The 13,354-nt window shown below is 39.9% G+C and overlaps 1 protein-coding gene across 6 annotated transcripts in view; it reads right to left on the reverse strand.

Moving 5' to 3' along the window:
* LOC107674641 (KN motif and ankyrin repeat domain-containing protein 2-like) overlaps nt 1-13,354 on the reverse strand; it is a 42,250-nt gene that overhangs the window by 18,992 nt on the left and 9,904 nt on the right. Inside the window, exons 1-8 of one of the 6 annotated variants that reach the window (XM_016468670.1) lie at nt 12,416-12,849; nt 12,241-12,326; nt 5,143-5,205; nt 3,544-4,929; nt 2,265-2,477; nt 2,050-2,155; nt 984-1,718; nt 790-877 (exon numbers count right to left, since the gene is read on the reverse strand). In XM_016468670.1, the coding sequence (XP_016324156.1) occupies nt 790-877; nt 984-1,718; nt 2,050-2,155; nt 2,265-2,477; nt 3,544-4,929; nt 5,143-5,188 (2,574 nt within the window). In that variant the 5' untranslated portion in view covers nt 5,189-5,205; nt 12,241-12,326; nt 12,416-12,849. Of the gene's footprint in view, nt 1-789; nt 878-983; nt 1,719-2,049; nt 2,156-2,264; nt 2,478-3,543; nt 4,930-5,142; nt 5,206-5,505; nt 5,521-12,240; nt 12,393-12,415; nt 12,850-13,354 lie in introns of those variants that run through there. The other 5 variants (XR_001632521.1, XM_016468669.1, XM_016468672.1 and 2 more) reach the window with 5 other exon arrangements.

Raw genomic sequence — 13,354 nt, forward strand, 5'->3', positions numbered from 1 at the left:
CTAATGAGGAGGAGAGAGGCGGGGCAACTGCCATGCTTCGCTCGTTTGCAAGCCATGATGTCTCTCGAGGAAAAAAAAATATTGCGCTCGCCTCGCACGGTAGTAGCTCATTTTCTCATGGGCGGGCCAAATTCACTTTAAGGAGTCAAATTTCACCTTGTATTAGGAAGGCTAATTTTTGATTATTGATCAGAAGGTGCTCCTAAATTTTTAAATTAGGAGGACAAGCGCTCCTAATTACAAGAAGAAAAAAACTGCTCTTAAACTGGGTGTGCGACAGGTATGGCTGAGGAAAAATTCAGTCAAAATATTTTTTTTTGCTTTAATCCCTGCAATATAATAAGTAAAATAAGACAAATAAGTTACCAATCATATGAAATTAGTATTAATAAATTAATTTGTACTACAGAGGTGGCACAGAAGAACACAAAAGTGGCTTGTAGGTACATTTTCAGACAGTTAATGAGGCTCAGAGGTAGCACGAGTGCAATTAAATTCATAAATTCATGTGGAGATTAATGTTTTAAATATAAAATTTTGAATACAGAAATATGATTCAAATAACTGAAATTATATGCTAAAAATGAAACTAAATCTGCCAGCAGGTGGCGGCAAGTCACTGATTTTATCACTGAATCATTCATTCAATTGATTCGTTCGAATGGCTGAATCATTCAGGAATGAAGCAAGTGACTGTCTTTATGAACTGATGGAAATCCGTCGTAGTGACGGAACTTTAATCCCTGTATCTATCATTTATATGCATAAGAATGCAACTGATGAACATACTGCATTTTGATGGCTAAATGCATTTGGTTCACTGAGTGCCTTCTGCAAGGTGTGGAGAGCCACCATGAGGCTGCCACTCAATTCCAGTCTGGAAAGAAAGAGAAAATGCTCGTCACTCAGCATTTACAGCCAACTTACATAATCAAAAGTGAATCTCATAATAGAGCTTGTGTTACTGATTTGAGTCAACCTACCTGCTTGTTTGTTTGTTAGTGGGGGTGGTGCTTGTATCAGCGGCTGGATCCGTGGCGGAGGATATGGCTATGTCCTGTTTTGGTGAGGCATCAGTAGATTGTGACTGTGTTGCTCCTTGTTGGGTGGTGAGGTCAGTGGTTTTTGATTGGCTAACATTTGGCTGAAGTTTGGCACCGGTGGATTGTGAATGAGTGGTTGTCTGCTGAGCAGAAAGGCCCGACACCTCTGGCTGAGTGAGATTTGGCTGGACGTCTGAATCGGTGGCTTTGGATTGGTGCACCGTAGTGCTGGTGTATGATAACTGGACAGAGTCTTGTTCAAGAGACGCATCAGTGCTTTGAGAGGTATACCCTTGGAAAACACATTTTGCCTCTGTGAATTGAATGATGCCTTCCGGATGAGCAGTAGTGGTCACTGATGATTGGTTTACAGAGTGCTGTATGTCTACCTCTGCTGCTGGTGATTGGGTGACCTGTTGCTGGGTAGCTGCATCCGTAGCTTGTGATTGGCTGGCGCTTTGCTGTGCTGCAGTGTGATTGGCTGGTGGCTGGGCAGTGCTGTACTGAGGTCTTTGGGCAGCTGCTGTCTCACAGATGGGCTGGGGGTTGCAGGAGATCACCTGAGACTGCTGCTCCGCAGATTCCGGTAGTTTCTCTGTAGCCTCGTGGTATTCACTTGCATCACTCTCATCTGAACTTTCCGAGCTGCTGTCATCAGATGATGTCGACTCGTACCTGCAAGTCACATTAGTGCTGTTATTTAACATATAAACCCTCTGATCTAATGAAATGGATAATCTAAACTAGATATGCAGTTCCTTAAGGAAACACAAATGTTGCTAGGCAGTAAAATAATAGTTTTGTGCAAATGACACTCTGGTTTTCAATTTAATATCAAATTTCTTAAAAACTATAGTTTCCAAAAACCAAAAAGACACCCTTAACCAAATTGTTTTAGCAATATCAGTTATCCTAAAAGAAAAATACATAGTAGCTCAATGATAATATTGTTGAATCAAATATCTGCAACATATCATTTAATTAATTAACATAATTCTGTATTTACCCTCCATTGACTTCTATGAACTGCAGGTTCTTTTTGGTGTACGGAGAGCCAGGTTCCCCATCAGCCTTTCGTTTCATTATTGACCTCAGGGTGGACTGAGGGGAGGCTGGACAATACAAACACAGTAGCCAGTGTGAGAATCACTAGTTGGAATACGTAGAAGATGTCTGATTCATTGTTATCATCACCAGTTACTAAAAGACAACATAGCAAACCTGGTTTTGCTGGATCGATTTGGGTGGCTTCTTCTGCTGGTTTCTGGTTAATCTCACCCTCTTTTAACCGTTGGTAGACGGCAGCCACTTGGCTGCACTTTGTCTCCATAGCAGTTGCCTGGTTGATCACTGGCACTGATTTGGACACTTCACTTTTCAAGACCTCCCGCACCTGCTTAGAGCTTATTGCAATGGGAAACTCAAGCGGCAATTCTGAGGGCAAAAGAGAAATTAAGCACAAATACTAAAATAATTTTAAAGAGATAGTTCATCCAAAAATGTGGAGTTTGTCTTTTTAGACACCGTAATGTTGGTTCAACTTCAACACAAAAGGAGAAAAAAATGGAGAACATCCATGCTGCTATTTTCAACACAGTAAAAGTGAATAGGAGCAGAAGCGGTGTAACTCCAAAAACAGTAAAAACAGCACCATAAAAGTAGACCATATGTCTTGAGGGCAGTCACACTACACTTATGTGTACACTGCAATGGACAAGATAAGATGTCACTCTCTGTAGTGCTTTTTTTAAAAACATAAATTCAACATTTAACAAATAATAATCCAAAATGTAAAATTATGCACTTTAAAGTTTGTGTTCAGCAATTCAGCTAAAAGGTAAAGCTGTGATGTATTAATCTTCTGGTCTACTGGTCACATGTATTCACATAATACGACATTACAGGTAAGAAGAGTTCACCAAACTTGAACTTTGCAACACAATGAAATTCGCATCAGCTCGTGTTTCCAGTTTCCCACACTGAAGACAATGGAACGAAAAGTGTGACCACCTCTTATGCTCTATATTTCAAAATTTCAAAATTTATACAACAGCTTTAAGTAATGAACAGACCAGATTATTTTGCATATTCAAACGGTCAATTGCCTCCATGGCCTTTAAGCTTGGCACATTGCGTCTTCTCACAGCATATTTGAATATACATGTGTAAATTCATGTGTATACATGAATATACAAATGTAGAAGTTGGGTTAGAATTAGGAGAATTGGGAGATTTTGGAGTGAATAATGACTTAAATTTCAGTCTGTTGCTCATACAAAGCTAACATGTGGTGTCAGAATACTAAAATGGGGCATGGACCACTTTCATGGTGCTTTGATACTTTCTTTGTAATTTCACAAGTGAACATTGTTTTTCCCCTTTCACTGTTATTGTACAGAAAAAAATCAACATAAAAATTCTGCCTCCTTTCATGTTCCATGGAAAATAGTTCAGGTTTGAAACAACATGTAGGTGAGTAAATAGCGACAGATATACACACCCTCTGCTGCTGGGGACTCTGCATGACTTCTGTGGGGTCCTTCCAGTGCAGACACAGGCTGATTGGGAGAAGTGCAACCCTGGGCTCTTAGCAGTGTCCCCACACCCACCACAGTGGGCTGCTCCAGTGTGTACACTTGGATCCCCACGGTCCTCTGCTGATGAGGCTGCTGAGTAAAACTGACAACTGTGTGCAGGCCCGCACCGGCCTGACCCTGCTGCTCTTTCCAGCCGAGACTGGTGGCTCTCACCGCATGGTCTACCTGAGGGGAAAGAGCTTGCCTCTCTCTCTGAGCTGCTTCGACTTGCTGATGAGTGCTCTGTAGCTCCTGCATCGTTTTCCTCAGCTGAACTTCTAAAAGCCCCACCTTAGTCTTGAGGGCTTCGGTTTCAGGCAGCAGCCCCAAGTCCTCTTCTCGCACCCCTACTCCCACTTGACGGCAAGCCCTTTCTTCCACCTCAGGTCCTACACCGACAGTTCGCACCTCCCGCTTTGCACCCGGACGAGCTCCACCGACAATTACAGTCTCCTCGATTTCACATCCTGAGTCCTGAAGGGAACCCGGAGTGGTAGGTGAAAGACTTCCTGCGGCTCTACTTGCGGCTCCCTTCCCGTTTCCCGTCTCCTCTTCGGGTATGTCGATGTAGAGCTCTCCTCGTGGACGGCTCCGACTGAACCCCAGTGTGTGGCCCAGGAACTTCTGGCTCTTGAGTTGCACGCTAAGCTGCCTCTTCTCCTCCTGAAGCACAGAGATCTTCACTTGCAGCACCGGGATGGTCTTCACCTGCTCCTCCAGATCACGGATCTTCCGCAGGGCAATGGCCATTTGCTCCCGTACGTGCTGCAGATGGGCGGGCGTCGGTGAGACAGGTGTGGACAAGCCGGAGCTCACTGGCGTGTAGGAGCCACCTCCCTGGGCACGATTGAAGCTGTGGGCACTGGACAGGGAGGTGTTGGAGCCCGCCACGCTACTGTGCATTCTACCCAGGTTTGAGAAACGACGGCCATCCTTCTCCTCCTCCAGCTTGCGGCGAGCATCCAGCAAGGTCTTCTCCACACGTGCCGTACTGAAGCTGGGTCGCTGTGAGCTGTGAAATCCCGGTGCACAGTAGGAGTACGACGAGTGACGGCTGTCCATGCTGGCGTTGGAGCACAGCGACTCAGTGGAGGTCCACCAGGAGCCCGTGTAGCCATAGCCACGTGGAAGCGAGCCATAACGTGGGCGCCGCTGCACTGGCACCTTCTTAATAGTGTTGCCCTTTTCAATATCATTGACATACTTGAGGAAGTCCAGGTCCAGACGGTAGCCATAGGGGGTCTCTACTGAGTATGGAGCCTCTGGGTCCTTTCGATGCAAGGAGGGGGGCTCCGGGGGGTTAATCTTCCCTAAGGAGAGAGGAAACAACTTTCAACTGCAGGAAATCTCAGTCTAATCTCGGAATTGGACAACAGGGGAAATAATAAACTTGGCTATGACTAGAACAAGGCTTCACTTTAATACTTAGTCTCTTAAGAGCGGATGAACTGGGGAAAGGATAACAATCACAATATATACGCATTACAGTATATGTAGTATCCTAATGCAAAGTGGGACCTTACCTGGAAAACTGGAGTCCATATGAAGCACCTGAGCCATGATTGTCATTCACCAGCCAATCTCTCCTGAATAAGAGAGATACCGTAAGTAACCAATACCAATTTTCCAATTAAACTTATGAGATCTATAGCCAGCTACCAAACCTAATGGGCAGCTCTCATTCAAAATCTTTAAATCAGCAATTAAGTAAGGGATAATATACATCCAGCCGGTTGTTATCTCAGAATAAACCCCGACAGGGTGATCAGGACCCCGACGCAAAGCGGAGGGGCCTTGTATCAGCCTGAAGGGGTTTATTCTGAGATAACAAATGGCTGGATGTACATTATCCCGCTTATTACACGGCTAAAAAGATTTGTTTTTACCATATATGTTGAAATGAATACTTCTTCCATTGTAACACGCGGTGGTTAAGTGTTTTCAGTCACAAGATGGCGCCAGACAGTCAACAATAGCGGAGTGACTCGTTAAGCATATAAGTAGTACCGGTCAAGATAACTCGTAGTACTCGGTGTTATTCAATTTGGCGGTTGTTATCTGGGAATAACACACCGCTGGATGGCGCGATTGACCAATCAGAATCAAGTATTCCACAGAGCCGTGTAATAAGCAGCTGTATACAAATATACTCCTCAGACCAGCAGGGGAAAGGCTCAAAATCCACAGTACTACCGCTGGATTGACAGCAGGAAAATGGCACTTTCATGTTTATTCAGTTTCCTTTGTAACATACGTAAGATATTTTGGGTTTGAAACTGAGAAACCATCTTTCCTTTTTCGAAATAAAGTATTTAAAGAATTGTTAACAGAACTGTTAAGCAACTGGAAAAGTTAAGATGAATAATCAGAGCTGTTACATTTTTCTCGGTTCCCATCTCTGAATATGATTTATTCTTCAGCTGATGACGTCTTAAATTCAATCTCAAATTCTCAAAATATCTCCTTTTATGTTCCACAGAAGTCAGTCGTTAGGGTGAGTAAATTTCAGATGAACTATCCCTTAGTCCAGCAAATTATATGGTGCCCTTCAGGGGGGTCTTTGGGCACCCTGGCATAGTTAAGTAATGAAATAAGTAGTGACATACACCCAGTTGTCGAAATGTAAAAAAAATGTCAAGGTGGATGGTGGGGTGGGGGGTCCTGTGTTTACAAATGATTACAAAATTTGTCTAATTTTTATTTATCAAAAAATAAGCTTTATTAAATGAACTATGGTTTATGAGCTGTTTTCCTTGTGCAGCCTGTGTGTCAAATGACCTAAATGATGCCCCTTATTTTGGTGTGCAATATTGACAAAAAATATATAAATGTTTTTTGGGATTTTATCAATAACGATAATTAGACGATATTTTGCTGAGTGTGTTAAGGCTTGTCACGGATAAATAAATATAACACTAAAACCACCAGCATATGGCGGCAAGTGTCTGTTTTAATGAATGTTTCATTGAGTCCTTCAATCAAACTATTCTTTCAAAATGGCTGATTCAATTAGAATCGAAGCAAGTTGACTGTCTTTATGAAAGGATCATTGAATAATTGGCTCACTCGATTCGTTCAAAAACAAATTAATTCAGGAAAGATACACCGCAGTGTTCCTATGAGACGCACAACAACTTTGTTTGGAACCATTTAATTTGCAAAACAGGAAAAAAGACAAAATGTGTCTAAAATGTAACACTCAATTAACTTCTTGTCTGCTGAACTGCTGTATAAATTTACTTTAACATTTGCGATCATGCACACGTGCTGATTCTTGAGTGATATTACTTAACTACATCATATAAAGATAAAAAAATAAAAACTAATATATTTGTCTTTCATTATTTGAATTATAGAGGCATTCTAACTGCATTCTAATAGGCTTCATCATGCATTGAATGCTTTTGGACTCAAGTTTTCTTTTGTTTTTGCAGCCACTGACATACTTGATAATGTCAGCTAGCGTGAATTATAACAGGCCTGGTGATCATTTCTGAATAAACGCATCCCTCATCCTCACAGTCACACATAGTACAGCACAATAACGTTATGTCAGGGGAATGTCTTTAAACTATAATCAAGGAAATATCATACCTTATTACATTGTCTTCTTAAAGAACGGCAGATGTTGCGCTTGAAACATTTTGTGCGAAAAATGACTGAGCTTGTTAATGCTGAGCTCTGATTGGCCAATTGCCGTTATTTAGTTTATAAATTATTATACGTACAGAATATTAATACAGTACTTAATTTGCACGATAAGTTTTACTTAATAATACACAGCATTATTAATCTAAAGGGGATGGTGGTTTTACAGAGGGGATGATTTTTGTCTTTTTTTTCAACAAGAGGGATGCCATCCCCCCTCAATTCGAGCCCTGCATACACCTACTTAAATGTAAGTCTATAAATAATTACAGCACCTGATGTCCTAACAGAAAACTCTTGAGCATTTAACTAGTAAGCTAACTTTTGATTTTTGAGAATGCTGTTAAAATGTTCCTTATGAAATATGTAGAATTAACTTGTACCTGACTTGTACCTTGAATATGAATATTTACCTTTAGATCCCACACAAACCTTTTGATTTGTGTTCAAGTCTTAATTAAGGGGGTCAAACTCCCTGTAATTCATCCCCTGCTTTATCCCCTACAAAGTTAGGCTGTTCGGTTTCTGTTTGTTTCTAGTTCTCTTGTTTGGAGGAGAGGGAAAAAAGAGGGGAACGTTTTCTGGCAGGCGACAACAGGAGAAAGAGCATCGAGTTACAGCCTTATTAGGAATCATCTGAATGCGCTCTCTGTGGTTCTCAGAATCGAGGTACTATAAAAAAAGACACAGGCACTACTGCTTGGCCTTTCTCTCCCACACTTTTTCCATGCTTTCTATCTCCTCTTTTCTCCCTTATTTTTCCTCACTCTGTCAGCTGATGATCAGGAGATAGCAGCTGACCTCTGTCCGCTCTTCCTTCTTCCGCTCTCTCAGTTGCGCATTTCATCTGAAGCAAAGCATTCCATCTTAAAATCAATTAGGTAAAATGAACCGGCTTTACTATAACCTTTCTTTTCATCTGGCTCTTGTGCTTTTAGACTGCTCTCTTTTCCCCCTCAGCATTGCATCTTTCCCAGCTAATGTGCCTTTTTGCCAAAGATTAACTTTCTAGGTCATTAGTAAGATCTCAAAAGAGAACTGCTGACTGCGCCAGTCATTTCGGTTTATAATGGGAAATTGCTTCTCCCTTGCTGCCTCACACAAAACTTTCCCCCTCTGTCTAATCTCATGACCCTCTCAGTCTGTTTATGTTCTTGCCTTTTGGAGAAGAAAGTAGGCCATACGGAAACACTGACTGAACTGATTTGGTATTTTGTAGATCTTAAGCCGACAAAATGAGCTCTCTTGCCCACTATCCATCCTGTGTGCGTTTGCTCGCTTTCTTATACTTGAAATCTCACTCAATTAACAGGCCTCTCAGCTGTTTCATAGTGCCCATTTTGATATCCTGTTTTATTTATTTTGTATTAAATTAATTTTATTGAAGTATCAGTACTATTCAGATGTCATATTTTAAGCACAACAAATACACTAGTTTTCACTGCAGTTTCACCTGCATAATTTCAGGATGTAATAAGCTGAGTTATGTGGGATATTTTATTTTTAGTGTATAGTTACATGTATATAGAGTGTAGAAATATATTTTTCATAATAGAGCAAGTTTACAAAAAGATTGCCCTTTTTGTCTCAGTTTTTTGATACTTCGTGTTTTTTTTTTATACATAAATAGAAAATATATAATTATTTATTTGTTTGTTTGTTAAACTTTTGTACTTTTTTGGAAAGCAAGTCAAATTTTTGTTACATAAAGATTTCCTAAGTTTCCAAATAATCTGCTTTCATTAAATGGGTGAGGTAAGCAGAATGAAAAAAACTATTTAAATTCAAAAATTTTAAATGAAAGAAAGACTAAAAAAAATGCACTTTTATCAATAATGCTAGAAGCTAATAATAAAAAGAAATGCATGTATGTTGTTTCTGAGTGTGCCCATTAAATATATTACAATGTAGAAAGATGATAATGAGGCCATGCAAAACAAAAAGATTTGATTAAAACATGCCGAGCTGCTTAAGTCAACATCATCTTAATTAGTGGGCTTTTTATTCCCTTGCCACAGCCACAGATGAATGTTGAGTACGCATGAGAAGTGTTACTATGAGCGCTAACACACACATTTGTGTTTGTGTGTGTGAAAATTGGAGCGTCAGTGCTGTGAAGACTGTTGACAGGGGGATGGCTGATGTGCCATAATTACAGACTCCAGAAAAGGCACACAGCATGACAAACATCCAGCCTTAAGCAACAACACAACTGTCCTGTCTCTCTCACAGTGTCACAAACACCCTTGCTTTCCTCAAACACATCTCTCTGTCTCTCTTATTTCTCTGGTCTACTATTATTCTAACATTTCTATTATTGTTGTTCATATTTAGGGTCAAGATTTGAACAAACTCTTATGTGTTAAACTTTAGTGTGCAACTCATCCTTTATCATTTGTACTGCATTGTTTGTTAAATTATTAGCTTACTGATTTTTCCAAGCGGCCATAACCTACTTACGACTTTCCCGTCATCTTATAGATCAGGCAAAAAAAGCACTCATATCTAAAGACCAAATTTCCATGCTTTCGTCGACCAAGCAACACCTAGCAACCATTCAGAATAGCCTAGTAACTGCATAGAAACATGCTAAAAAAACACTCTGAACATTTCCTCAACCACATAGCAATCATTCAGAATGCCCAAGCATTAGGGCTGCATGATTTGGGGAGACAATTTGATCATGATTTTTCTAATAAAAATTGCTATTGTGATTTACAATGTGATTAAAAAATAAAAAGATTTATTTCAACATTCTGAAGACATTACAAAGAAATTTTTTTTTAACAAAAAATATATTAACGTGTATTTTAAAGGGGAGCAAACTAATTATATTAAAAAAAAAACTTGTCCAAGCATTTTTTTTAAAGAGCTCCATGTTTGCTCTGTTTGTTTTTTTATGCAGGGCTGTTCGATTTGACCAAAATGTTGTGATTATATATCAGTTTATTAATAATAGTTATTATTATTATTTCTTTATTGTGATTATTAATAATATTATTATTAAATAAATGAAGAGTTCATTTGCAAAAACCGATAAACGCCACTTTTAAATGATGCTGATTGCCGTGCATTATTCTCCACATATAGCGCGATCTGAACCCTAAACACATTTTGTCAAAAAAGCCGGTTTTGTCCACTTTCAAGGCATTGCGAGTTCACGTTTTACTGCAGAAGCCGACAAGCGCCCTTGTTGTTTTTGAACAGAAGCCGATAAATTCATTTTAGCGAATCTAGTTTATTTAGTGTATTCAGGTCAGGTGACAAGGCTACTTTCACTTTGAAAAGACGTGCTAGCTGAGAGGAGTTTCGTCAAAGCTGACTAAAAGTGATCGAGTATGGATAATTTCGACGAACTTGATGAACCTGTGATATCTTCTTCAGGGTGAAAAAGGAAAATAAAAGCTGAAACGTTTTCACGGAACCTTGCAAAAGCAGCACGTTACAATGGTGAGGGAAAAACTCTGTGTATTGCGTGTAATCACATCCATACAGTTTATGATCACAACAACAACAACAACGTTTGTCAGGCATCTACATTGTCATCTGAGGAGATTACAAAGATTAAACGAGTGTTTTTTTTAACTCTAAAACATGAAATGTGGAGTTATCTGCTTTTGCTATAAACCAAACTTTTAATATGTAAAAAAACATACTTTCAATGAACTTTAACTTTGTAAATTACCTGTATTTGTTTAAGTTATTATTACTTAATCAAACCAACCCAACTGCAGTTTGATTGATATTATTTGGTTATCGGTTTTTGCAAATGAACTCTTCAAATATATTAAACAAAATAAGACAAATTACTATTGTAACAATACTATTTCACTCTACATAAAAATAAACTGCTCAAGTGTAAATTAAAATTTCATGTATAGCTCCGAAATGCGCTGTACATATATTTAATTTAATCACAATCTTTGCGATTTGAAAATCACACTTAGCATAACACAATTTAGATTTTATTTCAATTAATTGTCCAGCCCTAGTATATATAGCAACATGCTAAAATTACTCAAAACAGCAGCCGTACATCAATATCCATCCAAAACACTGCACAGCGAGCGACACACTTTAAACCCCTTACAACACCTTAGCAACCACATAGCAATACCCTGGAAACCAATCACACAGTGCCACTCACATTACAGTAAATGTGGAAACCTAGTTTCCTGACTCTTGTCGTTTCAGCGCTGTGCCTTATGCTCCCGAACAATCCCCTTCTCCAGCCCACCACATCCACCCACTCCTGCCGAAGAACAGGGCTGCACCGGTCACTACTGTGCAAAGGCATGCGTGCATGTGTGGCGGTGACCTTCCTCGCTCTTTGTCTGCTCATAAACAGTGTCCCATTGAGATGACAGTGAACAGAGCACAGTGTGCCCCTCCCCGGCAGAGCCCTGCAGCAGACCTTTGACCAGTACAGCCAGTCTGTACCCTCCTCCGGTAGGAATGCTTTGCCATAAACCCATGCCCCTCTCTCCGTACCTCTCGCCCAACTTCCCTCGCTTTACATTCCAGAGCAGCGGAAGTTGACATCTCCTGCCTCCAGGGTGTCCTACACCCACTACCACATTATTAAGATTAGCAAGTCTTATATCGGTCTACTCAGTAGGAGTAAATTCTCCATGCTTGTGGAGTCGGGAAAACTGAATTCCTCAAAGCTTGTTTCATATTATGAAAACATGTCAAGGAAAATGTCTGGTCATTAGTTTCACTCAAGCAAGCTTTCTGAGGAACGGATAAACATTAAGGGGTGTTTAGTTTTGATGATGATGTTCAAAGGTCTCTTTATCACTGTGTGAAACTCAAGGTCCGTTTCAACAAGCTGCTTTATTTTTCTTGGCTATGACGTGGAATTTGGGATGCTTATCTATGAACAAGGAATAAATTGACTCCTTAAATGCAAGAGAACCACTTGAGTAATTTGTATCTCGTCTAAATATAGCAGTCAGAGTTAAATAACTCACTGTGCTTAAATGATGGTCTCTCTTCCCCAACCTCCTCGCTCTCCTCTTTCGATTCCTTCAACTCTCTTATGAGTGCCACCAAAATCCTAAAGGGGGGGAAAAAAGATGAATTATTTACAGAACTGCTCAAATTATGACTAACATTGGCAGATTCTTTATATGATGTCGGTCGCACCCTTCATTTTAGACGTTCGCCGTCATCTCAAGACCCAGAGAAGCCACTCCTCACGACTGTTGATCCAAAACAGACTCTTCTGTGAGAGACTAATTTGTCTTGGCTCTCTATCGTCATTGCTTACCACCACAACACACCCCTCATCTCCCTCAACCACAACAACATGTTACTTGGCAAATCGTCCCAAGCCTGGGAAAGCTCTGCGCTGTGAGCAATGTTTTTTGGTCCGGAGTTCTACCGAGTCACCCGCCTAAACCCAGAGAAATGGACACACCCCTGCCGGACACCAGACGGCATCCAGAAACATTCCAGAACATCGAAGACCTTCACAAACACTCCTACACCTCAAAGACATCCTCAAGAGCAGGGTTCAAGTGACTTTGTGGTTAAAAGTCTGCATGACTGGAAAATTATCCTCTTAACCTCCTGAGACCCTGCATCCTCATATGAGGACATTATATTTTAGTGAATTTCTCTGAGACTATACATGGCGCAGTTTTAAGTCTGGATGTCCTGTACAGAGCACATTCAGGGCTTTTCAGAGATACTAAATGTTTGGATGTTTCACCATGACCACTCACTCTCCTTGGTCTTCAAAAATGTCTGATATTAATTTAGTGACACTGGATTATGGAAATATGATAATATTTTGTAATTATCATTTAAATCGGACTCATCAAATCATTCTGTTATAACATAGTTTTTTTTTTTTTTACATTTTTTTTAATGCTTTAACAATGTAATGACATGAAAAAATACTAATATTTTCCTAAAATGTTTTTTGAGGTTAATCACATACAGAATTTCATTTCTGGTCATCTAAGCTTATGATCCAACAGTGACTACGTTTACATGGACATTAGTAATCTAATTATTTACCTTATTCTAAATAAGCCAATATTATGATTATGGTGTTTACATGAGTTGCTTTTAGAATAT

Source organism: Sinocyclocheilus anshuiensis, unplaced genomic scaffold, assembly GCF_001515605.1.
Source record: "Sinocyclocheilus anshuiensis isolate Anshui unplaced genomic scaffold, SAMN03320099.WGS_v1.1 scaffold152, whole genome shotgun sequence".
Taxonomy (NCBI): Eukaryota; Metazoa; Chordata; class Actinopteri; order Cypriniformes; family Cyprinidae; genus Sinocyclocheilus; species Sinocyclocheilus anshuiensis.